This window comes from Temnothorax longispinosus, chromosome 10 (genome assembly GCF_030848805.1).
Source record: "Temnothorax longispinosus isolate EJ_2023e chromosome 10, Tlon_JGU_v1, whole genome shotgun sequence".
NCBI lineage: Eukaryota > Metazoa > Arthropoda > Insecta > Hymenoptera > Formicidae > Temnothorax > Temnothorax longispinosus.
The window spans coordinates 8,125,455-8,152,653 of NC_092367.1; the positions used below are offsets into that span (position 1 = coordinate 8,125,455).

The 27,199-nt window shown below is 37.5% G+C and overlaps 5 protein-coding genes across 9 annotated transcripts in view; 2 read left to right on the plus strand and 3 right to left on the minus strand.

Annotated features, from left to right (window-relative positions):
- The window catches only part of Tsp66e (Tetraspanin 66E), a 31,544-nt gene extending 27,408 nt beyond the window's left edge, over positions 1 to 4,136 (plus strand). For both annotated transcript variants that reach the window (XM_071792058.1, XM_071792059.1), the window contains one exon: positions 1,008 to 4,136. Coding sequence is in view for 1 of the 2 variants with exons in the window: in XM_071792059.1 (XP_071648160.1) it covers positions 1,008 to 1,033 (26 nt within the window). In the remaining variant the exon portion in view is untranslated. The remainder of the gene's footprint in view (positions 1 to 1,007) is intronic.
- On the minus strand, positions 2,981 to 14,749 carry Med14 (mediator complex subunit 14). 3 transcript variants are annotated; one of them, XM_071792026.1, is made up of 25 exons: positions 14,418 to 14,749; positions 13,319 to 13,526; positions 13,097 to 13,229; positions 12,846 to 13,019; positions 12,641 to 12,766; positions 12,353 to 12,532; positions 12,070 to 12,263; positions 11,855 to 11,972; positions 11,655 to 11,796; positions 11,364 to 11,568; positions 11,131 to 11,290; positions 10,804 to 11,011; positions 9,660 to 9,835; positions 9,249 to 9,495; positions 8,741 to 8,884; positions 8,512 to 8,655; positions 8,258 to 8,427; positions 8,000 to 8,194; positions 7,665 to 7,922; positions 7,194 to 7,440; positions 6,560 to 6,930; positions 6,042 to 6,197; positions 5,697 to 5,966; positions 5,349 to 5,615; positions 2,981 to 4,961 (listed from the first exon to the last, which is right to left on the minus strand). In XM_071792026.1, the coding sequence occupies exons 2-25, from the start codon at positions 13,465 to 13,467 to the stop codon at positions 4,800 to 4,802; spliced, it is 4,596 nt and encodes a 1,531-aa protein (XP_071648127.1). In that variant the 5' UTR covers positions 13,468 to 13,526; positions 14,418 to 14,749; the 3' UTR covers positions 2,981 to 4,799. The 3 variants fall into 3 exon arrangements, with proteins under 3 accessions (XP_071648127.1, XP_071648126.1, XP_071648125.1); XM_071792025.1 differs by having other exon boundaries at positions 9,660 to 9,868; XM_071792024.1 differs by having other exon boundaries at positions 8,000 to 8,427; positions 9,660 to 9,868.
- A 329-nt stretch (positions 14,750 to 15,078) lies between these two features.
- Waw (Translation factor waclaw) lies at positions 15,079 to 17,977 on the minus strand. Its single transcript, XM_071792039.1, has 7 exons — positions 17,728 to 17,977; positions 16,831 to 17,643; positions 16,480 to 16,716; positions 16,074 to 16,339; positions 15,677 to 15,891; positions 15,364 to 15,576; positions 15,079 to 15,268 (listed from the first exon to the last, which is right to left on the minus strand). Exons 1-7 carry the CDS (start codon positions 17,805 to 17,807, stop codon positions 15,143 to 15,145), a joined length of 1,950 nt encoding a protein of 649 aa, XP_071648140.1. The 5' UTR covers positions 17,808 to 17,977; the 3' UTR covers positions 15,079 to 15,142.
- Positions 17,978 to 18,837: 860 nt separating this feature from the next.
- LOC139820480 (uncharacterized) lies at positions 18,838 to 21,107 on the plus strand. Of its 2 annotated transcripts, none has more exons than XM_071790791.1 (6): positions 18,838 to 18,918; positions 19,019 to 19,092; positions 19,177 to 19,663; positions 19,736 to 20,120; positions 20,209 to 20,472; positions 20,553 to 20,772. In XM_071790791.1, the coding sequence occupies exons 3-6, from the start codon at positions 19,180 to 19,182 to the stop codon at positions 20,617 to 20,619; spliced, it is 1,200 nt and encodes a 399-aa protein (XP_071646892.1). In that variant the 5' UTR covers positions 18,838 to 18,918; positions 19,019 to 19,092; positions 19,177 to 19,179; the 3' UTR covers positions 20,620 to 20,772. The 2 variants fall into 2 exon arrangements, with proteins under 2 accessions (XP_071646892.1, XP_071646891.1); XM_071790790.1 differs by having other exon boundaries at positions 18,839 to 18,918; positions 20,572 to 21,107.
- A 98-nt stretch (positions 21,108 to 21,205) lies between these two features.
- Positions 21,206 to 26,126, minus strand: LOC139820479 (cytochrome P450 6B1-like). The gene is made up of 6 exons (XM_071790789.1): positions 25,765 to 26,126; positions 24,907 to 25,281; positions 23,714 to 24,242; positions 23,213 to 23,434; positions 22,793 to 23,044; positions 21,206 to 22,693 (listed from the first exon to the last, which is right to left on the minus strand). Exons 2-6 carry the CDS (start codon positions 25,240 to 25,242, stop codon positions 22,518 to 22,520), a joined length of 1,515 nt encoding a protein of 504 aa, XP_071646890.1. The 5' UTR covers positions 25,243 to 25,281; positions 25,765 to 26,126; the 3' UTR covers positions 21,206 to 22,517.
- Positions 26,127 to 27,199: the final 1,073 nt, after the last annotated feature.

Genomic DNA, 27,199 nt, shown 5'->3' on the forward strand with positions numbered 1-27,199 from the left:
TCGAGGAGAAGTCCACATTACCTTCATAAGAAATCGATAATATGTATGTTAGTGTACTTTCAATGTTTAACACACGCTGCTGTATACGCAAATCTGTACGTATGCGCACCGAACACACGCGGAGGGCCAGAGCCAAAAAATAGAAAGGCACAAAAACAAAAATATTTCAAGACTGAGATAATTGAGAAACTAAATTGTACGCACACACTGCAATGATTTTATGCGGACCTTACGAATCGAAGATATCATTTCCTTAGCGGGATACGTGTATATATATTTAGATAGAGTATATTTTTCTAGAGTTTCTCTGCGATATCTCGGCGCGTATACATTGTACAAGTGAAACGCGAAAGAAACTTCCGATTCTTTGTTCATTTCGACGAGAGTTAACCGACGAATTGCACTGCATTTTCGACAATATAATCACGCGCGTCGCGTAACGCACGTGTCAGGTGTACCGAACCAGAAATGCAAAAAAAAAAAAAAAACAGAGATGATGCACAAACAATCTTACGCGTTTTCTTCCGTACCTGAACTTTTCTAGACTTAACAACGATTTAACGCCCCATGTGGCACGGAAGCTTTCGATTCACGTCGCAGCAAACTGCGATGCGAGGTAGACATTCCAACATTGTTGCATTCCTGCAGCAACGTTGCTGCATTCCTGCCGTACGTATTTAGCGGTATCGCAATCTTCTCTCGCAATGTTTCCGCCGCAAATCTTCCGTGCCGCTTGGAGTACGGAACAATGCATAAACGTATTGTTTGGACTGTTTGGGGGGGTCCACGTTATTTCTAATCGCGGACCGCGTGCTGTACTGTGTGCGACTATCGACCTGACGAAGGTGATTTCGTTCGTCGTTTTTTCCTTCTCCGGTGCCGGCGTGCGCGTACGTACACACACGAAGCCGACGGTAATCTTAATGCGGACGGTAGTTTTTACGAATACTATTTTACCATCGCTACTAATTGTTCATGCCGCACATTCTAGACATTTTCGTTTCCAGTGTTAACTTGTTGGTGCTGCTGTTGACGAGGCATTAAGAGCATGGAACTGTTGAGTAGTGCCTCCTAGCACGTTGAGCCCTTAGTGCTCCTGTGCCTTGCTTGCTTGAAACTCTAGCTGCTAGCCCAGCCTAGGCTAGCCGAGAAGCCGACAGAAAACCCCCTTCACGCTTGAATTGACGAAACGTTTCGGGAATAAAAAAGAAAAAAAAACCAAAAACGAAAGATCACATTGGCAGTGACGTAGGAGATATATGGCTGGGCGTTACGCGTTTTTCTCGACGGAGAACTCAGGTCCGGAATCCATCAATCTTATATATTTTACGGTGCGTAATATATATGTAAGATTGATAAAGATATATATATCTCGCGTTGCGTATCGCAAGCGGTATACGCATGTATATACATATATATTACGATACGAAGTATCCCAAAACGTCACTGTAAATCGCTAACGTTTCGTAGTTTTTCGCTAAGTGTTTGTATATTACGGAGGTACAAGCGTTTAAAATGATTGAGAAACGCGGCCGGGATACCACCGTGGCCGTGCGGGTCCGACGATGTGAATCCCCAATTCCTTTCCTTTTCGTCCTCCGGCTCTTGGTCGTCCACAAGTTAACGCGGATGAACGTTGATAACGCGACAGTAGATTGTACATACGCGATGTACGATATTACAATATTTTCGTAAAACGTTTTAGATGCTTGTACTCACAACTTGGAATACTCATGAACACGCGATGTTTCGTTCATCTCTCAAAACTGATAGTGGAACATTCTAGATACTCGAGAATACTTTTCTGGCACATTTTTTACATTGTTTTATTGCATTTGGCAAAAATGTTTGGTGGAAGCGCTTCTTATATGTAACACTTACTAAAATAGTCTTGCACAAAGGTCACTGTTTCAATAGCATTCCGGCGGAATATAAGTCGGAGAGATAACGATTACGAAATGCTAATGAGCTGTTTGCTCGAGCCATTAAAGAAATATTTACTTTGCGAGAGGATGTTTTATTTGAAGGATTTATTGGCGGCAGAGACCGAAGAAGGCTTTTCTTTTCACGTAACATTTACCGATACAAAATTTCATGTGTGATACGTTCCGACCTGATATATGCTTCTAGCTTTATATTTTTCTTATATACATATATATGTACCTGAGTAATTAAAAATTGTCAGATATATATCAGATGTATAATTGTCTGAGAAATAGGAACGGCGCGTCATTGCTGACAGCAATAGAGATCGGCGGGAGCATTTTACACATACGTATACACTTTGTGAGCAAGTCACGAAGTCAGAGTGTTTATATTGAACGTTGATTCTCTTTTCTTTATCGATTGCCGCGTATGAAAATGTGCTGCACATCACTGTTCTCATAATAAAGGAAGTCAAAACAAAATCAAACCTCCTTTTACCTCTGGCACGAAGTATCGAAGCTATGTCAAAAAGAATATTTTATCGTACACATTTATGAATCGTGTAACGTACAATTAATGACGAATCGCTTGGATAAGAGCGATCCACGAGATATCGCACAGACTAATTGGAGGATTGAGATTCTCATTAACTCGTTTAGCTAATAGTTTAAAAACTATATGATATATAGTGAAATGCTTGTTTTTACATAATGTGCAGTTTAATTTAGAGATGAAAAACACGTTTTTTGCATGCAATATTGTGCACTATGAATATTTATATTTATTTTTAAACGTTCGCATAGTGTGTCCGTCAAGTATCTTAAAGAGTAATGTAAAGGTTCTTTTTATTGCAATCTGATCCCTGCGTGAACCGCAAGTACCGGTCCAGACGAGAGACCTTTCAACAAATTATTTTTCGCTTAGTCACGAAAGAAATAAATTCAAGAAAATAGTTTCGAGATAATAACGTCTTCTGTCCGTCGTTTCCTCGACGGAAAATACATCGACTTGCATTTTCCTGCCCAACTAAAATCATTAAGTTCACAGAATCGAGTTAAACAGGGATAAATATTGCAATATAAACGACCTGATCCTTATAACGCTGTCTAATATGTAGTTCCATAATATTGAATGTATAAATTCCAGAAAAGCTATTTAAGGTCAAGAAAAAAATAGAAGACAACAGTAAAAAAACGAAAAGCCTAAGACACCAGTTTAGAAATCTCACGTAGAATTTGTGGAAGTCGAGTCAAGATTAATGTGACAAGTTTACGTGTTTACTCTGAAATTGCGATAAAAATGATAATGAATTATAAAAGCGCGTGTTGTAGTCGTATGCTATGGTACATGATAAATTTAGTTTCGCGTAAATCAATATATAATATATACACACGAGTATCTTTTTGGTACTAAAGATACAAAGAATATAGGCTACTGTGCAAAAAAAAAATTATTTTTGAAAAACCATGTGAGATATTGTAATGATAAGATTACCAAAAAAAAAAAGAAGACGAACAAAACACAAACACGGCCAAGAACGCATGATATTGCTTAGTTTAAGTTCAAAGTTTAAGATATTTAGTAACGTTCAGTTTTTGTTTCGGTGCAATTAAGAATTGTCATGTGAAATAGGTGTATCAAGATGTATTCAAATTTTATATACAGAGACTGATACCTGACCTAAAAGTGTATATATTTGAGATGCGATTATTGATATACAGTTGTATTCCAATACATTATTATTAACTATGAGTACTGTACAATTGCATATATTAAGAATATAGTACGATTGATTTTTGTTAAGAGTATTATATGTTTTTTGTAAAAAAAGAAAGAAGCTGTATACACACAGAACCAAAATAAAAATTTTATATATATTATTCATAAATGCCAGATAAAATGTGTAATGCGAATTATTTTCTTCTATCGATTCATTACGGAAACATATCAAGAATCAATCGATTACAAATGTGGACACATATATATTTAAATTAATTTGACACAAAAACATTTTAGATATCCAACAGCTTATTTGTCAAATATGCTGATTATAAAATAACGCAACTTTTATATGTGTGTGTGTGTGTGTGTGTATAAAAACTGTACGTCTGATAAAATCGTTGTTCACATATATTCGAAAGCGCAGTATGCGTACTCGCTACTGTATGCAAACTAAATACATCTAAGAAATATACTTATAAACATTTTTACATTTTTTTCGCATATCTATAATGCCTTTTATTTGCAACAATATCATAAATTTCATTATTTCGTATTCACATTTATATATTGTTCATATGTTATAAAAAAGATACTTGCCTCTATAGATTTGTATTCTATACTTGTATAATTGTATATAGATAATTTCCAGTGGAGAATATAATTTTACATGAAGCAGAATGTAAATATAAAGGAATTGTCGCTGGCAAGTACAGTTACAGCTGTAGTAATTTTCCGTTAAATTAAATTAAGCTACGTCGAATGATATAATCTAATATAATTCTTATATGACCTAATTCTTATGATACATTTTATACATTCGTTTTAGCATATTTGCTTTAGTGGTAGAGTTTGCTGATAGCGTTGTTAAAATACAAAGCGCGTATTTACAGTACCAAACTCAGATATCAGAGATTGTCACTCACAGGGAACATTTCGTAATATCTCTTCTTTTATCAGTCCATTTTTTTTTCGTTGGATTAAACGCAGCGAATGTTATAGCTTTCTCTCTCCTAAGATACCCCATAAAATGTAAATCCTCTGTTAGAATAGCACGGGCGAATTGTCCCGCGAATTCTTCGAGGTTTACATTTCTAGTTCATCCACGTTGAATGACTCGGCATACAAAGGGGATTAGGAGAGTAAAGCAAGTCCTATTGAGGCGGCCCGCCCATCATGCCCATCGGCTGCATGCCTTGGATTCCGTATGGTCCCTGCGGCGGACCTTGGCCGCCCGCCATAGGCGAATGCATCTGCATCGTCGTGTTCTGGATCTGCTGGGTGGGTACTTGATTTCCTGCTGGGGGCGGGCCAACCTGTTACAAATGAGATATAAATTAATTTTGCATTCTATTAGATTTTCTTTAAAAATGTTTTATCAACGACGTTCGTTGATATCTTAAATTGTTCTGAACAAAAACTACATTGTTTATACAGGTTTTTATGTAATTGAGAGCCATATTTCAAGTCTCGTCGATTCATGATTATTTTATGGAATGATTTTTAATAAATAAAATGTGCCAATAAATATATCGTTACAAGCAATATTGGAATATCACCATTAGTCTCACGCTGCATACGTTATGAAAATTAATTAATCTCGATATATAGAATGAGAAAAAAGATTTACTTGATTTTTTCCTTTTACCGTCACAATCTAATAGCTTTATATAAATGCATTTGAGATTTCTACTGTTCATCACCTGTGGCATAACTTGCGGTTCCGTCGGCAATGTGAAATTAGCTAACAGGTCCCGTACAGCGGGGAACAACGAGCACTCTGACTGATTCGCGCCGTACTCGGCGAATCTCTTCAGCTGCATGGATGCCGCCGTAAGCGCCGTGGGAGGAGGGCTAAGATCTCGTCTCTCCGCCAGTTGCGTTAAATTCGTAGTTACGTCGTACACGAACGGCAGCACCAAGGATGGCGTCTCTCCTTGATACGGTATACCCATTCTCGTTATTTGCAACTGCAAGCGCCATAAGTTTAAGGATTGATTGAGCGTAAAGTGAACCTCGACTACGACGTAAAGAACACGAATGATACTCACGAAAAATAGAATTTTGCTCCTGCAAACGTGTACGCCCTCCGTGCCGGGGGGCACGATTGGCCCAGCGGAAGGCGGGATGCGCAAACACAGCTGGACAGACCACTTCAACTGCTGCTGCTGTACGAGACCGGGAACTAGCTCCAGCTTCATTATCTGCACGAAGTCCTTCAACACTTTAAAACGCACGTTAAGCATCCTCCCAAAACCAGACAGGGTGTTGTGTTTATAAGGTGGGGCGGCTACTCGATTGTCGAAGAACTTCTCAATAATCTGCGAATAAAACAACGTTTATCTTATTTGTTCGAGTGAATTGCGTCTCGTACGCAAGGTGTCTGTTTTAATTACCTGTAACTCTTCCAGACTCCATTGATCTTTATACTCCGGAAGAGAGAGAACCTTTATGTGAAGAGATTGGAAATGTTGCGGATTTAATCCGACTCTGCATTGCAAGCTCTCGGCTTTGAAGTGTACCACACCGGGTTCGGCACTGATACCGGTTAACTACAACAATTCATATATATACGTGTCAAATATATATTTTATGTTTGTATGTTTATTTTTTATTAATAGCATTACTTTTACTAATACTTTTTAATAATAGCATCAAAAATTGACCGCGAGTGGTACGATTTTGCGTAAAAAGTATTCTCATGCCAAATAGACAATTTCAAACTAATGTGCATCTATGATGAATCAAGTATAACTGTAATAGATAAAAAACTTTTTATCTACCAATTGTTTAAAAAACTTTTATAAAACCTTTTTATATATACCTCACCTCACACATATGCTACAAGTCAATATTAATTTTATAACGTTTTGGGAATAAAACTTTCAATTAAGGTAAACGCAAGTTTGCTTACGCAATCATCCATCTGGATGAAACGTTGCAACTGTCTTCGCATGTAGACGCAGCCCAGAAATCTCTCGAGCGGCGACATATCCGGACCCGGCAAGTTGGACGGATGGATTGACGGGCAGCAAAGCAGTTCTAGGGCTTCGTGCGTGAGAAGCGTCGGCACGGCACCTGCCCAGGATCTCTGCGGTAATACCCTGGATATGTGACTACCAGTCTTGTGATCGGAGGCTTGCGGGCTATGCAACGCCGCGTGACTTGGGTTCTGTCCGGGTCTCGCGGGGGAAGGCCTCGGTACACTCGGAGATCCAGGCCAGTTGGAGGCAGCCGGAGAAGCCATGCTTTGAGAGGCCGGGAAAGGACTACCGTCGATATGACCTGAAAATCGACGTATCATTATCAACGTTGAAAAGATAGGCTTGCTCTTGTTGTTCGACTTGATTCTTCAATAATGTTATATATTCAAAATAAAAAATTTATTTTTTGCGTTTGTTTTAAATTGTTTTAAATGCAACAAGCGTGCAAGGGTTTTAAGACAAGGAGAAAAAGATTTGAAATTCATGAAAAACAAAACAACAAAATCTTGGAAGACGCAAGTAAAATTGTAAAGATGTAAAAATTGAATTTTCTGTCATGCGTACCTGTTTGCATGAACGAACCAGCAGGAGAATGTCCTACTTGAACATTACTGCAAGGTCCAGGCGATGATGTCGGCATGAGACCAGCCGGACTGGGAACGTGCATCGGATTTAGAGGACTATTCGCAACGAGTCCCGATCCAGGAGACGGATGTGGTAACATATTGGGTGTATTTGGCGGTAATGACGGCGGAGATGCTAAATTAAACGAAGTTGCAGGACTGCTTCCGAAACTTTGGTGTTGATTTGCCTAAAGACAAGAATTTGAAATTAGTCTTATTCGTGACTTATTGGGGCAATTGATAGGCCAATTTTAAGTAGAAAATTCCACTAATAGAAACAAGAAATAAAAAGCTAAATCCCAACACGGGATTTAGCTTTACATAACAAAGCGATAAATAAAGCGTACTCCTTGGAGAATAAAAATTCTAAGAAGAAGAATGATTCATGTATTCTCTTAGCTGAACGACTTACTTGGGATATATTTGCAGTATGAGGACTAGCCGGTGTGTGAGGATTGCTACCGGACGGTGGTGTCAGCGGTGGATGAAATCTCAGACCTTCGCGTTGTTGGGCGGGCGATTGAGGCCCGCTTCTATGATGCCCTAAGAAGCCCACGTTGCCTCCAGTACCGTCGCTGTCCATAGTGACAGGCGACGGTGGATTATCGTCCTCCGACTGAGATCTCCTTCTAGATACCGCATTCTCGTCGACATATTTCGATAAGAATGCCTGCAACGATACAAACACGCTTATCTCGCATGAACTCCTTCAATTATTGAAGACGTCTTTTTTTCCTATCTTTTTACCTTTAAGCCTTGCGTAGGCGTGAACTCGTCAACGACATTACTTCTGTCGAAACGACTGTAAGCACCGTCGCGCAAGCTTACCAAACCCCCGCCGCGCATACGCAATTCCAAACAATACATCCCTTGATACGCTATCCTTACTAAAGTGACACATTGTGGCATTATAGTAAACGTTTGTACTGGCACTCGTGGTCTCTGTAGAGGGGAATTTAGCCGTAAATCGGAACCGAAAAAAGGCGGGTGAGCGCGTGCACTTACCGCATGCACGCATAACTGTGGGATTGATGGTAATTTATTGATCGACGTGAGCGGCTGAAGCGTTTCGTTAAGTATGTGAATAATTTGTGCCAAATTCGTGTGTCTATTCAAATGAGCTTCTAGTTGTTCCTTCATTATAGAATGCGCGTTGGTCACCGGATTCGTCGGACCTAAGGATACAAGCGAGACTCTCGTCATTACACAGTTCTCATCGAGCAAACACTCGAAATTGGATATCAACGTAGAAAACTTACTCCTACCAAATACCATCTTAAAAGCCTTGTCGTTTGTACTCCACTGTACGGTGACAGTTGCACCTTGATTTGGACCATACGCAAGAACCAGCTTGCTATAACTATAAGACTTAATGCTAACCATGTTGCGTAAGTTGTATTTCTCTGGAATAAAGAAACCAGGCATTGCAAATTACACAGAAACGTAAATGATGTGACTCATAAGATTTAATCGTAATGTATGACGCACCCATTTTGAAATATTCAGCTAAATCTTGAACAATCGAATACAAATGCACTATTTGTGCCCAATCGTTTAATAAGGCATCTACAGTGCGGGAGACGGTATCGGCCATACCCATTTCGTATTGAAAATAAACTGGTCTTCGCAAACCTGTAAAGATTGCACTTGAATAACTCTTCTATTAAAATAAGCAAAAGACGATGATGCATTTTATTTGCTCACGAGAGAAGATCCGATTTAACTCATTGTCAGTCAAAACAGAAATTACGTGTGCCATATTTTAAAGTTAAAATGGAAACATTAATTTTCATACGTTATATACACAAATATATATACATATATGATTTTTTGAAAATGTAATCACGCAAAAAATAACTAAAAAAGTAAAAGACTTATTGACGAATTTGTAATAAATACCTCATTGTCAAATTCGTAATTTTAAACTATAGAATTATGAAAAATATACATATTAATGATAAGTAAATTCTCTTACATACAGAAACAATATCGATACCTTGTTCTTTGGAATGACTGCTGGAAAGAGGACTACCGAAAAATACAAATTCCACTGTCCAAGTTTTAGCCATGCCCTTGCCCTGAACTCTAATCGAGACACTCAGGAGTCTTTTAAGAAGAGCGTGCCAAGCACTGCTCGTAGTCATGCTCGGCAAAGGCGGAGGCAATTGAACAAGTTTGAGCACCAATGCCGTGGCATTCGCCTCAACCTGGAGACCTTGATGGGCTATCTCTCGTCTAGTAAGCTGCATATTAATGTTAAATTAAAACAATTTGTAATACGGAATAATTCGCTGTCGTGTACAAGACATCTCGAAGCACACGTTGCTTTGCAAGAGACACGTCGTGTTGTAAAAAAAAAGAAAAAAAAAGAAAAAGAAAAATAATCAATGAGAAAATAAAATCTTACTTCTTGAGCCAGAGTTACGAACGGTATTCGCTCGTCGCACAAAGCGACGACATGCGCCAACTCCGGAATAAAATAAGCTGGATGCTTTGGTCTTCTATTCTGTGGCGTTCCTACCGCGTCTGTCCTTCCTCCGACCCCGGTGCTTCTACGTTTGTTGTTGGTCGTCTCCACCACTTCTGTAATGCACCCCCCATCTTGATCATTATTCCCTAAAAAATCCACCCGTTAAATCCCCCTAAAAGTAGCAGAGCAGTATGCCGATACCACACTGAACGATGCCAGATGTTAATTATTATCCGTACACTGTATTATATTGCATAACGATAACGAGCAAAAAGAATATGAGTATGTTAGTAAGAGTTAGTGAGAAAATTGATCTTAACATTCTCAGGCAGAGCAGATTATATGTATATGCACTTAATACGAGAGCACTGCATGTACATATATTAGCTCGATAACACTAATTAAGTTAATTTTAAAAACGGCTAATTGGTTATTATATGTTAATACCAGTTTTACGAGCAAAACTTTTCTCCTTTTCTATCGTTTATATACATATATGTATGCATGTGTTATAATTATATTAATCAATTAAAGAAAATACTCGAAGTACCCGCTACAAGATCTGGTATTGACATATAAGTAAGAATCTGATTCTTGTATAATACATACAGTGTACCTATACCTATCACTAGTAATTAGAAAAGATTTAAAAGTTGCTGGAAATTTATAGTAAAGAAACATCATTATATAAAATCATAGGGATTAAACCTAAATTATATTACAAGCTACACTTACTTAACACAACATATATTTTACCTACATACTTACGCGTCTATGCTAAGTACAAAATAACCGATAAACTAAATTTATATACAAGTACATGCACATCTATAATGAATCATTTACTTATCCATGTAACAATTAAATGACGAACAAATATTATAGTATTGTTAATTATTATCATAGTTATTGATTTTAATATTTAATGTTTAGAACAAGCAAGGTCTGTAGTGTCGTTAAATAAAAATGAGAAAAAAAAACAAATAAAATAAGTGATAAACAATAAACGTTAATATACGTAAATTTCTCGTACTCATCTTTATTCCAAGACATAATATAGAAGTTATATAAATCTACTCACCACTATCGACACTTGTAAACGGGCCATGTGTAATCACAAAAGTATCAAACTCAATAAGGCTTTGGACCTTCAGATACATTTTTGGTATTTCTGTTTCAATGCTATCATCGTGCGGATCGTCTTCGATGGAACTGTGCTTCACTACAGCGAGATAGAAGGAGCACTCTATTTCACATGGCGAGCTTTCTTTCTCTTTAAACGCGACAATCTGGAATAAAACATATCGCAAAACATATGTATAAGTACACACACACTGTAACAAAACTCAGATAAGAATATTTTTAATTATTATCGCAGTTTTTGAAATTAATAAAAATAAATATGTACCAATATGACTGTAGGATGTCTGTGCAATTGTACGAACATCCGGTGTCGACTAATCTTAGACATAGGATGATCCGGATGATGCAAAACAGGCAAACGTTCGTGCGAGGTGGCTGGTAGATGCTGCAACGTTTTCTCGCAACGTCTCTGCGTTATCCAAAATCTGTCGAAACCAATTTTACTTTAAGTGTGCTGGAATGAGCTCGCAAAAGCAAGATCGTCGCGATAATTAGTACCTCAGTTCAGAGATAAGTGTCGGAAGACGCGAATGATCTCCGTTCAGCGCCGTTGTTAATTCTGGGACAAGCGGTGCGTCGTATTGAGGGACGTGACACTGTAGCATACCGGTATGAGTGTCGACTGTGACTAACAGAAGCTCAGCACGTAAACATGGTTGCAATATAGGTACTGATAGAATAGCTGGAGATCCCGCTAAGGTACCTAAGATATCATTTAAATTAATACCTCTTTGTTTCATTCTCAAATATAAGAAGTAAAAGACGAAGAAAAATATATTCTTAACTTACATTCAACGTCTTTCAGCATCGTTTGTAGCTCTTGCTTCAATTCGGATAAACGACTTCGCGTCCGGATGTAGATAGTGTGTACGAGTAAGCATTCCATCGATAATTGGTCCGACCTGATGGCTCTATGCGCTATCTCGCTTTCCTGCGCAAATTATCGTGATATAATGTTACGTTTGAGAAATATAAGCGTATTGCTTTACCTTACTACCCAACGACGGGATATGCACAACTGCGAGGGGTCTCGCAGGGTCGTGTTGATCCACTTGAACAGTTAATCTATATCCAAGCTCCGATCGTGGATCCTTACTCGTTAATTCCCTGAAAAGATCTCATATATGAATATAAACATCCTGTGCATGTACAGAATCTTTTGCTAAATTTCTTTTAAACGTGTATATGTGCGCATTACTCTTACCTCCAATAAGATATGGAAAGACATTTGCCAGGTGTATATTCATCTACGTGAATATGATCGTCCAATCTGTCCCGTATCAGCCTTAACGTTTGAGAATATAACACTTCTAATTGTAACGACTGACAAAAATAATGCAGGATATGATACACCTCCGATAGTGGATTAGTACTTTCAGCCAATCGCGATTGAACAACCTGTGGTAGAGGAAAATTTCATTTCTTCAACAATTTCTTAAACATCTTAGAGTTTATAACTTATTGACTTGACCGTGCGACAAACGTACCTGATGTACGTATCGAGTTTGCAAAGGATGTACCAATGCCTTGCCATCTCCAGTCTCCCTATCCGAAACCAAAATTTCCAATTCTAACAATCTCCACGGTACTGTCGGTCCATCACCCATAACCGTAAGAGACACCGAAAACTCTTGCTCAACAAGGAACGTCACCCTTCCTGCCTCGATCTATATATCGATAATAAATTGAATTTAATTAACGATACTTTCGTCTATAAAATAATCATAATGTAACTTGTAACAGAATTTATATTCGTCTCATTGTCTCGTATGTACCTTTAAATTACGCATTTGTGGTAGCAAATTTCCAGTGACCAACCTATGTTGAATAACCTGATTCAATCTCTGCAACGTGCTTCTCTTTTCTGAAGGAGTGATGGGATCCGGAGGCACTATTCTCTCCTGTTCGAAAATACAAATGTAATAATTTTTCGAGTCATTTCTTAAAACATGATCGTTATTTTCTTCCGTGCATACTCACTCGAATGCAAGCCGGTAATCTACCGTATGTCCCAGTGGTAAGTACTTCCACGGCTGCGGGAATATGAAAATTCGGAAGTCTGGCGTGTACCAAGGTTTCACGAGCCATCCTCGCCAGCATGTCCGCGGTATCGACAAAAAGCAATGACTGCTTATCTAAAAACGCCATTATGTGCTGAAAAGAAAAATACATTTAGTAGATTGTACATTTCAATTAAATGACTACAGGACGTGTGAAAATGTATATCTTACTGTAGATTTATCCACTTTAGACGCGCTATTCGCCCATTTTACCAGTGCCAACAAACGAACGTACAGTTGTCTTGTTCGAGCGGAAAAATTGTAAATTTCAATTTTGCGTTCCATGTCCGTTTTACGAGGTAGACTAAACAGAACAAGCCACAGATGCAAAAACATAGATCATGTTGCAAAATGTTGAGGTATACTTGTCGACATTCCATATTTTGTACGTACAGTTCGGCAAGAACAGTGAGTTCATGATACGTTCGTTGTATGATAAAATCTATGAGCATGCCTAAGGATATAGATCCACCACGATTGCCTTCCTGTGGTATGTTGTTTGTGACAGGAGTTTGATGACCCTCTAGAGGTACTGGTGCCATTTTGGTATCGCTTTTGATACAAAATATTTCAACTTGATGTATACCTGTAGATATCTCCTCTACAAACGGTAAAGATTTTATTATTATTTTAAAGATATACAGATAGATAATACATAAACAATATATTTGTCCTTTTATTATATATATAGTTTATTAACAGTATAGTATATAATATGTCTTACATCTTTAAACATTACTACTCAGTTACTATTATTTTTAAACATTGTTACTCGGTTACAGAAACACACCTATGTGCTTGTAATATTTTTTACAAAAAAAATTAAGTATACCTAATGACTCAGAAGAAAGTTTGACAAGTGACTATTCCTGGGTTAGATATTATTTAAATTGACATTGAAATTAAGTCAATACTTATGAAATAAATTTCAACTTAACGTAATTTAATAAATTACAGGTCTGTTCTATTAAGTTCTATAACTTGCACAGTTCATCTTTTCTCCTTTTCCCTCTTTCTGTGAAAAGAAAAAAGGAAGGATAAACTATGCAAGAAGTTCAGCTAAAAGAACAGGCCTTGTTACGATAAAATTGTATCAGGAATTGATGTATTCTGATTTGAGATATATTTTACCTCAGGTGATTATTCCTAGGTTAAATATTTGAATTAACATTAAAATTACATTAACATTTATGAAATAAATTAGGTTACGATAAATTTGCATCAGGAATTGATGTACATACTCTGATCACTGTAAAAACCACCCCAGGTGACTATTGCCAAGTTCAATATTTAAATTAGCATTAAAGTTACTAAGTTGACATTTATTTCATAAATTTCAACTTAATATAATTAATAAATTATGTTATGAATTTATATCAGGAATTGATGTGCTCTGTACAATATCCAAAGTGTTTCGTCTCGATAGGTGGTGTGCCAAAAACAGTTCTAGAATAATGCCAAACAATACTGCAACACGTAAACGTTACGTTACCTCAATTTCTTTTTATTATAGATTACATTCACGCCTCTATTCCACTAGTTGATCAGCATTTCAATTCTGGTTAGCAGACAAGTATCCACTCTCCTAAATGACGGTATCCAGCACGATTCGAAAGTGGCAGTCGACGCTTCCATCAATTCCGCAGCGCGGAGAACGAGAGCGAGCCGCTTTCCGTCACAGCCTCGTGGCACGTACGTTCAATTCCATCACGTTCGACATCAATATTCACTGGCACATCCGTTTAACAGCCAAATAAATGTACAAAGGTACTTGTACGGCAGAAACGACCCGAAACGGCACGAGACAGCGCGGCCATTATTATCATTCGCGGAGCGCGGAATAGAAAAGTAACAGAAGGGAAATACCGGATTCCGTTTCGGGCGAAGAAGAAAAAAATATCAACCGAGATGGAAGAGAACTCGATTGGCTGTGCCATGTTGAAGTTGTATTTTAGGCTGAAAATGGCGGACGATGTCCAAATTCTTCACGGTACGCGTATTCAGCGACTTCCGGAGAGCGCGAAATTTGAATTACATTTTCGACCGTTGCGACGAGATTATACCGAGGATAGTTTTGAGAATGGTATTAAAAAACGCACTTTTGAAAAAAAGGCAGATTGTATAAATTAACATTGATAAACATTTCATACAGAACTGTTTCACAGTTTGTTATTATTTTGTCGCAATAATAGGTTTATATTAAATACAAAATTGCTGTTATCTTTTTAATATATTTATAAAAGTGTCCCGTGGTAGGGAAATCTTTCCTATCATCTTCATTTTCTTCTTCCCCTCCGCTTGCTGCGCCAGCAATTTTTTTCTTCTAGTAACATCACCGCCGTACTGAGAAAGAATTAAGAAGCAACGTTAGCGAAGCGAAACCCTTAAATTAAAAGTCTATCCTTATTGTAAGATACACATGGTGTAAATTTACTTACTAATTTTGCTGTCACGTCCTTTTTGTAGGGCTTTAAAGTTTCTCTCGCGATTACTTTAGCCCCCACTGCCGCTTGAATCGCTATTTCGAAAAGCTGCCGAGGAATGGTTTCGTGAAGCTTGACGCATAGCTTCTTGCCCGTCTCGGATGCTTTCGATCTATGTACAATCGTGCACAATTCTTCTACCAATTTTCCATTTAGCAGAACATTCAACTGAAATTTATACATGATTATATACCAAAAAACAATCCATCGAGAAATAGAAATTGCGTGTAAAAAGCGCACGAGGATAATTTGTCGCAAAAATGATTACCTTCACTATGTCAGCCGGCTCATAATCATAATCCTCATAATCGAAACTAGCATAACCGGAACTCATGCTCTTTAAGCAATCGTGAAAGTCAAGAATCACCTCGTTCAATGGCATCACGTACTGCAACATGAGTCTGTCACCGCCAATGGTCTTGGTCAGTTTCTCAACTCCTCGCTTTTCTCGGCAAAGGGACATAATTTCTCTCACGTACGTATCTATACATTTTAAAAAGGATCGATTAATCTGTAAGTGTTAAACAATAAAAAAATGAAAATAAGAAACAGTCGTCATGAAATCGCCGATTAAAATATTTGAAAATGTATTTTTAGTTTCCGTCGCCTAATATATTCTTAAATTCTGAATGAATTAAACTATACTGTAGTCAAATTGCAAATACCTGGCGTAATGATAGTTGCGATAATCATAGGCTCGTAAAATTCGCTAACAATCTGGGGGTCCGGAAAATGCACCGGATTATTAAAGATCACTGTGTCGCCTTGATACTTCGTTATATTTTTGCTGCCCAAGATCTTTGCTTTGTACGTCACCGCGGGTGCCGTAACTATCGGCTGTGCCCCATATTCCTGTTCGAGACGCTGAATAAAGACTTCCATATGTAACAAGCCTAGAAAACCAATTCGCCATCCTCTTCCAAGCGCAGCGCTGCAATTTTTTTTTTGGTCATGTCATGTTTTATCAAGATGTTTGAACATTATTCGTGCAATTCATCATTTACAGACATTTAGAAAGCGATTTCACTATGTATTACGAATCTTACAAATGGTCAAGGTAGAGTATTTTACCTTGACTCTAAAGTGGCATTTACAGCGCTGTCGTTTAAGGCAAGCTTGTCGATAGCTGCTTGCAGAGAGACGAATTGCGACTGATCCATCGGATACACACCCGAAAACACCATTGGCTTTGGTGGTTTGAATCCTTCCAAAGGCTCGACGGACTGATTTCGCAGGTGTAAAGTGTCGCCGATGTGAGCCTCCTTAGACTTCATGTTGCACGAGACAGCGCCTACCTGTCCAGCAAATCTAAATTACATTGAATAAAGTGTTAAAAAACTCTCATACATATATCTATATATTTAATTCATAAAATTAAATTTCTTTCAGTAAAACAAGCTTTCAAGAGTCATACTCACTCACATTGTCTTCACATTTTCTGCATGAGGTCTGAGAAGAAAGATATTTCGCACTTCGTACGATTTCTTCATATGTGCGGAACTAATTTGTTTGCCGACCGACAACGATCCATCCTTGACATAAATTAAAGAGATTGCCCCTTTATGCTTGTCGTACCAACTGTCGAATATCAGTGCTCGGAAGGGCTCATCTCTGGCCACCGTCGGCGGCGGAATTCTCTCGACTACAGCATCCAGAACTTGATCGACACCTGTGCCCAGCTTGGCAGATATTTTAATAACATCCACTTCATCCGTATCGAGCAATATTTGCAACTGTTCCTTGACCTTCTCCGGATTGGCGTTCTTCAGGTCCACTTTATTGATCACCGGTATTATCACAAGATTCTTCTCTCGCGCTAGATAATAATTGGCCACCGTTTGCGCTTGGACACCATCGTTAGCATCGACCAGCAGGACGACCCCTTGACAGGGAGCCAGCGATCGATGGACCTCCGCCGAAAAGTCCACATGGCCCGGTGTGTCGATGAGATTTAGGAGGTACCTCTTGCCCCGATACGAATGAAATAGCGATGCCGTTTGCGCTTTCACAGTGATACCACGTTCCCTTTCCACCTGCAGATTATCCAGGACCTGCTTGCCAGAGTTTGCCTTTATAGCCCCCGTTAATTCCAGCAGTCTGTCCGCTAATGTACTTTTACCGTGGTCGACGTGCGCGACTATACTAAAGTTACGGATGGCTTCGACCGGAACATCGTACTCCACGTCGGATGTCGCTTCCTTGGAGAAACGCCTGCTCGACGAATACGTCCACTTCCTAAAAGAAGATACGGAGTTAATTGAGCGTTTCACATGAGTTTCCTTGGTTTAAAATTAAGATTATTGTTGAATAAACCGTCACCTTTGCGGCTTGAAAAGTTTTGCATTGCGAACGGTACGGATGATCTCGGTGCACAATGAATTCAAGATAGCATTACGCATTTTTTATGCGTGTTATTATCGAGCGAGATAAGCCGACTATACGACTATACTATACAACTCTTGTCACACTGTGTTCCAAACGATTTGTAGCATTTTCTTCTTTGTAAATATCTTAGTTCTCTGAAAAGAAACGAGGTTATACCAATGTAGAATAAGGTTTCTGTTCTTTGTAATTGCAGAACTTCCTGCACTTAAAATGATTATATTAAGTATATATATATGTTAAATATTAATTTGTCAATTTTTGAGTAGAGTAGAAGTTTTTGGGAATTTTTTAATGCAACATTCTTCCCGGTTATATTCTCCTGATACTTGATCGATTTTTTACTTTCTTGATTTTCGGGATTTGAAAACCCGAATTTTTCGAATTGCAAATCGTCAATTTTTAAAACTTTGAAAAAAATCTAGAATTTTATATACTGCAAACCTCCTTGCCGATTATGTTCTTCTGATATCTTATTGATTTTCATGATTCGAAGTCTGAAATTCTCAGAATTGTAATTTTTGGAACATTGGGAAATATTTGAAATTTTAGATAGTGCAATCTCTCTCTTCTTATTATATGTTCTCCTGATACTTTATTAAAAATTAATTTATATTTTTGCATTGAAATTTTTAAACTTAAAATTCTCAATATTGCATTTATAATTTTTGTTAGTGTATAAGTGTATGGAAATTGGCGTGGAGGAATATTTACAAAATAAATGTTTTTATTAATGCACGTTTTAATTTTATATATTTAAAAAATCCAGAATATTATACATTGCATTGATCAATTATTATTATTTTGTCTACTAAACAATTATATAAAATATTCTAAGATATTCAATTAAGTTACTGTAACTACAATTATCATGCAGTCATTAAATTCTACTGAGTAATTTATTAATTTAACAATTTTGAGACGTCTCTTTAGACAACTTTTTAATTAACAATAAAGTACAAATCCAAATAGTTTTTCGAAAACTTTTAACCACCTTTATCCGACGAGTTTCGGAACGCATAAATTCAAAATTTGTTTTCCTTGCACTTACGAGCACTTTCTGCTCGCGAAACGAGATGGGTGCAAGCAAGTTAAATGAGCGAGCGTGACTTGACAGCCGGCAAAATTGTAAATATACTTTAGCGTTTGTTTTTACATTTGTTTTCGAATTACATTACAATCGGTCTGTTTATCTTTTACCATAGCGTAATACCTATATATGTTTTAGATAATTTAGATCCACATTCCACACCGAGATTTGCTGAACATTGCAAAACCGTCGTCGCAATTTTCTTAAAAATCGTAAGAAATCTTACAATTTTTCTTCACGACGATATATACGTGTACTCGAAGCTTTCTGGTCCAATTTGACGTGCCTGTTTACAGAGAATGAGTACGCGCGACACAGAAATTTGTGGATTTCTCGACGTCAAGTCGACGAGCAGCAAATGTGTCACGCAGAAGGTGAGAAAGAGAGCCTTGCCTCTGTCGAAGGTGTGGAAACGATCATGGTGCTCGGTGAGAAAGCTCGGTGAGGGACCCGACCTTGGCCTGCTGGTGCAGTTTGACCAGAAGCTCAGCTGTCGCGGCAGCGCTTTAAAGCAAAACGAGAAGGACAGTTCTGTGACGCTACCATCGGGCGCCGTCGTGCATCGCATTCGCTCCAGAACGAAGCAATTTGCGTTTAGCGTATCGTCGGCAGTGGACAACAGGAAGTCGCTATTGTCGCTGTCCGCCAATTCGGAGACCGAGACGCAACGTTGGATGGCGGATATCAGACACTTATTGAAGCCCAGAAGGCACTGCTGTACAGAGAGGTCATACAATATATCCATAGTTGACAACCCACATTCAAAGGCGGCAGGTTTAACCGGTTGGTGTAATTGCCATTTGCGCCAGGAGTCTCCCTGTCGACTTTGTCTCTGATTATCAATGTGATTTTCAGGTTTATACGGAGATCTGATTGCCAACGAGATTGGAATTTTCATCAGAAATGTTCACACGGGTGAGATAGCCGAAACTTTTGAATGGAAGGAATTCACTCAGTTCCATTTAGTAACGGTGGGCCGTCCAGAAGATGTGAAGCGTATTTGTGTAATGCACACCAGCAAGGAGTTTCGCTGTGGCGTCGGGGAACTCCACGTATTCTGCCTTGATGCTAATAAGTTGCTACAAGACTTGGTGACGCAAGGTCGTGGTCCGAGACACCGACAAAGACTTTTACATTCTAATGGTGATCTCGAAACGGTGGCGCATGGTGGAATTGGTAGTCTTCCCTCACGGCTAAAGAATAACGCACCGCTCTGTGTCCTTAATACAGATGCCAATTGGTATGTATCATATGCAGAAAATTAAATAACAGTATTACTTGTGTGATGGTACATAATTCAATCTGACAAATATATGTGAAAAAAACAGTTTAAGGACATCAATCGGCACTAAAGCTGTGGAAAATATATATCAATCGGAACCCAATTTGATATACAGTGAAAAACATCATCCCTACAGCAGGGAGTCCAATACCTCTGTTGCATCTGGAATTTACGAAGAAATTAAAGACGATGTTTGTTCACCTGAGCTGAAAACGTCACTATCGGGTAAAATTCCGTGCAATTTGCAAATGAAACCTCCGGCACTACCACCACGACAGAAGCGGGGACCCGAGCACACGAAGGAAGATAGGTATGATTGCAATTTTATTTAACTTCAAGTTTCTCCCGAGAATGACGCTAAATGTAAGACTAGAGCAATTAAAAAAAAAGACTATCTTTCTTAAAACAGGGTGGATATCGAGCAATATTCTCATTCAGAAATTTCCGACCATCTTAAAGCAAGGCTACAAAATACAGTATGTACGCAAGAAACTACTTTCGCAGACCATTCCAGCTATGTTCCGATGTCGCCACAATTGAGAGATCTCAGTATGCCCGAGTCGGATATCTCGGAACATTCAAAAGAAAATGACTACGTGACAATGCGATAACGTTATGTGACATAAATATTTGACGTAAGGATTATAAAAAATCTAGCGAGTAATGAAAAGTATAGATAGGAAATATATGTAAAAAGCCGTCCAAAATATATTATCTTATCTCCTTTTGCATTCTGTACTAATATATATGTATATAGGAAATAGTTTGTTAAAAAGCTTAAAAACCTAGATAACACTCGATGACATCTTGCATATAAAACTATTATACTCAATATTGTCGAATTGATATATTTTTATATTTGTGTAAAAAAAGCAGAAAATTACATTATAAAATTTTCATAACAATGACGCGGAATAATAAATTTAATGTTAAACTAGATAACAATTGTACAATGGTTTTTAATCAATGCCTTTTAGTTAGCGCGCGAGTAAAATACTACTTCCATACATAAAATTTACTATGAATTATTTTATAAGAGTTTCAGAATATAAGAGAACTAGAACAAACATTTTGCACGCGAACGTTTGCGAAAGTTTGATATGCACAAATACGTCTCATATTTATTTTATACATCATATATTTCATTTTTGACATGCAATAGAATACTTACATAAAAAATACAGAAAAAGGAGCTTAAAGAGATTACGTATTATTCATTCTAGCTCACCACATTCGGTTCAGTGGACTGCTGAATATTTTTCGATTTTCTAGTTCTTATATAATAACACAAATTTCTAGTCTTCTTATAATAAGTTCAGTTTAAACTCAAACAATTTTCTTGACCTGATATTTTATCATGAACATTTTATTCAGACTCTGTATTTCCAATTCTTACATCACAAGCTTATAAATATCAATTAGAATGAAAATGACAATGCGACAAAGTCGAGCGGGCTCACGGACCGCAGTGTGGCGAATTAAGGACTCGAAAATAATTGTGGCTAGCTAGGGTTAATTTACGTATGCAAAAATATTTATAATTTACATTTAAACGATCTAATTACTAACTGATATCGCAATGAGATGTTATTATACATCATCATCCATCATAATAAATGGCACAACAGCCTAAGTTAGACTTTCGCCTCCCTCGAGAAGAAGAGAGCTACTCAAATCCGACCTTCAACTCTCTTAGACTCGGTTGCATCAACGTCGCCTAACTTTAAATCTTAGCTTAACTCACGCGTACTCTTCGTCTCTTTCTAAATGGGACAGTTAAAAACGCAACCGGGCCTTAGTTTCTTAATGATTTCGTAGTATTTTAATTTTCATGGACATAGATTACTAGCTCAACACTGCAGGAGGGTAATAAAAATAAGCTGCGTATATTTATAGCATGCTCTTTATAGTAGATTATATAAATCGATGAAATCTACAATTTAATATTATATATATGTCGGTTCCAAACGGACTATTCGCGCTGCGGTCCACTTGACGCTACAAATGCTTTGAAGCGTTCTTCTTCTCCTTCTTTCTTCATTAAAAGAAAGGAGAAGAGGAATACTTCGAAGCATTTGTAGCGTCAAGTGGACCGCAGCCTAGGTTTGCCATTACGTTCTCAAGAAATGACAGTCGAATCCGATATTTTAGGACGGATTTGAATCTAGGCACAGAAAGCAGACACACAACTCTCTGCTCTCTGATCGTCACTGTTATTATACAAAAACGATATCAATAAAATTAACAAATATTATATTGCAGTCGGAATAGTGACTCTTATTATACAATTTGTCAGAGATTCTCTTCTCTGTTTTTTTATGCACGTTTTTTAGAAAAATTAAAGAACAGCTTAACTTACGCCGACGCTCGATTGATTTTAATTATCTTTAAGTAAACTCCATTTTTCGGTCTTATTATAAAAAGTTCACGCAAGACTAAAGGTATTTCCGTTTTCTCGCAAGCTTCGACTTTGTAATTTCGTAGTATTTTTATGAGCCCAAGTTTAGTTTGATAAATAGCGAAGCGAGAACCTGAAAATAAGAAACAGTAATCAAGATTCTCGACTAAAAATTTTTCGGTTGAAAATGGAACAAGAAAAAAAAAGAAAGGTGACACTTATTTCATCGTACCAATACAATTCCTTGGCCCGTTGCCGAAAGGTATATAAGCCATCGGGTGTCTACTTTGCACAGCTTTTTCACTAAATCTTTCCGGATCGAAAACATCTGGCTCTGGATAAACACGCGGATCACGATGAAGCGCGAAGATGGGAATCCATATCTTTTGCTCCTTCGGTATACTGACTCCGATGTCGCTGAAAGTATAACTCGACGTCGATTTTCTCGGTAAGAACGATGCAACTGGGTATTTTCGTAAAGTTTCTGCAGTAAAAATAATGACAAGTTAATGAAAATGCATTTATACGAGTTAATGAACAAGTTAATGAACAAGAAATTAGTTTTATCAGCGATATGATTATATTATAGTCAATGTTTCTCATACCTTCCTTTGATTCAATCTCTCGAAATACGAATTTTCGGGCAACGTACCTTTGAGTACCTTACTCAAGTACTCCATTTTCTTGATGTCTTCATACGTTAAATTACTATCATGCTTCATGTATTCCTCATCAATTTCTTCACGCAATTTGTCTTGTATTTTCTGATTTAAAGCCAGCTCGTAAAGCGTGCAAGTCATCGCCGTCGATGAGGTCTCGAAACCACCAAGGAAAAACGCGAATGCTTGAGCAGCTATCAAACTGTCAGTAAAATCTGAAATGTGAATTATCTTTTAATTTCCTACATTGAATGTCAAAAATTGCAACTAATTTAACTATATAATTGACATATGATCAATTATAATTCTCGCTTATACGAAATTCAATTCCTCACTTTATATCATGATTTATAGAATGGAGAACATATGCGCATGCATATTCTTTTTAATTCTTTATTTTATAAATGTTAAATGCGCGAACTCATATATTGTTCTGTGTTTAAAAGATTTTTGTACGAAACAGCAAAGTAATAACAAAAACAGACAATATTTACCGATATCCCCCATTTTATCTGAATGTTTCTTTAACTCGCGTAGCGTGTCAATAAAATCCTTTCTAACAATATTATTCTTTTCTCTGTAGTTCATATTGTCCACGACGAGACGCATGAAGAGCCTGGTGCTCTCCGATTGCGGCAGGATGTAGCCGTAGAGGACATCGAAGAGCCACGGCAAGTATTCCTTGATGACGAATCGTACGCAATCCCAGAAGGGTGGATTGAACGCATCTCTTCCTATCCTGCGAAAATCGTTGTTCTCGTTTGATAGAGCATTTATCTCGATGCCGAAAACGCAGCTGCCGATGACGTCGGTCGTGTATTTGGCCATCAGCTCACGGCACTCTACGGGCTCGTTCCTGCTCGCTAATTCTTCCGTATAATTCACAAGATGATCGGTACACTCTGATATCAACAAGAACATCTCCTTCAATTTACGAGATGTAAAGATAGGCGACAGTTTCGCTCTTAACGGTCGCCATCTATTTGATTCCAGATTGAAAAGATGTTGCGACAGCGGCTCGCCCTGCAATATGACAAAGACGAAATTGTAATCGAGTAAGTTTCTCGATTTTAATTAGTGATAGAAGTCAAATTTTATCAAGTTGCGGTAACTTTCTTTAGAAATACATCTTCAAAACAAGTCTCGCAATTTTCAGTGAGTTATATCCTCTTTTTTTTCTTCTAAGAAGGGCACTAAAAAAGGTTTTTTTTCCCCTCTCTAATCTCTTCTAACAATGCTATGCAACAGGCAATATATTAGGAACAGGGAATAGAAATCATAATTTTATCGGTATTCGAGGTGGAGCCCGTATTCTAAATAACTACCAAAATCAGAAATCATGTGTAAATACAAAATAAACAGTGACACATACAATAAACACAAAGTTTTCGTCATGTTGAAAATTCTGTGCCTATTGTCTGTTGCCAACCAATCATAACATTCGAATTTTTTAGATTGTAATTAACGAATTTTTCATTATTTCCCTGTTGCTTTTTTAATCTATTTAAAGAAGAAGGAGTTTGCCTGTTGCTTGGGATTGTGCAAAAGGCCTTAACAGTGAAATATTAAAGCTAAATAGGGCGCGCCTGTGATGTCTAGTTAATTAAAAAGTATGAAGATATATCGAAATTTTCGCAAAAAGCGCATATCTATAGATTTCGTGTAAAACAGCTTAAGATATTCGTACCTTTTCGTGAACAGTGAAGTGTTCTCTGTCGGCGAACATGGGGAAGTCTTTGATGAAGATATCCTTAATTAAATCTGGATCTTTTACGATCAGGATGGGTGTCCTCCCATCGAATATCCCAATCAACGGCTCGTCTTTGTAATCGTGGTACAATTTCATTGAATAATCACTCATGATTACTTTTCCAAGCATAACATCTTTTAAGTTGCCGAATCCCGGTATTGGTCGTGGACCACGGACGCCGCGTGATTTCCAAAAGTCGAAGTTCGACGTTAAGTAATAACAGAGAGCGAGAATGACGGCGGCAATGCCGCATAGGATTTGGAAGTTTTCCATCCCGCAATCGCCGCAATCGATTATCACGAATGATTCTTACTGAGAGGAAGGAGAAAATAATGTTTCATTAAATAAATTTCCTAAAGTATCATGAAGTTCGATAAAATTTAAGCGAATTTTCAATAAAATCGTCGCCATGTAAAGGTGATGTTACATCTAATATTTCAAGTATAAAAAGCACGTGTAAATTTCGGACACTGAAGATACGATGTAATGTAAACAATAGAGAATACGAATAAGAAACATTTGTTTGAAATTTTATTTTTACAATATCGTTTTTAGCGTTTCTGTTTAAAGCGGACCGAGCGTGAGCGTGATATCGATCCGCGAGCTGAGGTATTACGATCACGAAAGAATAGAGAATAGTGGATATGCTATGTACAAGTATATTTACAAGTTCTACAATTTATTCCGCGAGCGCGATTCCGCGAACAATGGAATTAGAAGCGCACAGCGAAACATAGCGGATTATAGTTAGCACGAAAAGCGTCGAGATTACGAAAGCTATATATCTTTACTTACTGTCACCGTGAACCATAGATCGGGTGTGAACGCGGGCGCGAGAGCCGGGAGTTTTATTCTCGAGCAATTATCTAGAGTTTTCTACCCCCGGTAACGAGCCGCAAATCCATAGGGCCAATCAGCTGTCGACAATCAGCGAGATCAGCGATTTTTGACTTTTAACGGTAACAATTGATCTCGGGGTCGACAACCGATCGGCAGTTATGATATAGTGACTTCTCGCTTAATTTGTCTCGGGTGTTTACCTCTCGCACAAAGGCCCCAAGACAAAGCGAGAGTCGAACTTAGAAAAACGAGGCGCGGTTTTTCTGCCTTTTGAGCTAGGACGAAAATACAATCGCGATTCTCGAAACGGAACACAGGGAGCAAAAAAGAACTCTAATTATTCGATCGCGATGCGCTGTGATTCTTATATTGATAACTTGACGGTATCTCGAACAGTTTCAAAGATTACAATTTACGTAAAGTGAGAAAGAACAAGTCAAATATCAATACGCGAAACAATCCTAGATCGTTTTATATTCATTCGGTTAAATCAAGAAACAAAATTACTTGCCGATTCGAGGAAAGCGTTATAAGTATTATTGCTATTTTAGCACCAAAAAAACTGTCCGAAAAACGCTACGCTATTGCCTTTTTATTCTATGCTAATATTTGTGCAGTAAATTGTCAATTAAAAAAACTAGATAACACCTAGACTACTAGATGTTATCTTGCTTGAAAAATTATTATTTTCAACTTTTATCTGATAGTCTTTTACACACTCGTGTAAAAAACATGTAGCGAAACGTGACTAGGCAAACATCACTAGGAAAATAATGTATACACTAAAAGAAAAATTTGTTAGTCCTCAAAAAATATTTAGTCCGATATATGAGCAACTAAACATTTTAGTTATAATATAATATAATAAAATTAGAAATAGATCAATATCTTCAAATTTGCGGAAGTTAGAGTAAACACGGACATCAAATCTGCACATACACATATATACGTACGGACATGCGATTTTAATGCAATATTTCGACATTTTAAAACACTCTGAACATATTAACTTCCGCAAATTTGGAGATATCTATCTATTTCTAATTTTATTATATTTTTCAGTCTTTTCTACCCCTATTTCATATATAATTCTTTTAAATTCGGTTGATTAGACTTAGCTTTATACGCGATCAAAGTTATGGATCTTTGATCGCGTATAAAGCTGGGTCTAATCAACCAAATCTTAAAAAATTATATATGAAATAGGGGTAGAAAAGACTGAGAAATATAATAAAATTAGAAATAGATCGATATCTTCAAATTTGCGGAAGTTAGAGCAAACACGGACATCAAATCTGCACATACACATATATACGTACGGACATGCGATTTTAATGCAATATTTCGACATTTTAGAATACTCTGAACATATTAACTTCCGCAAATTTGG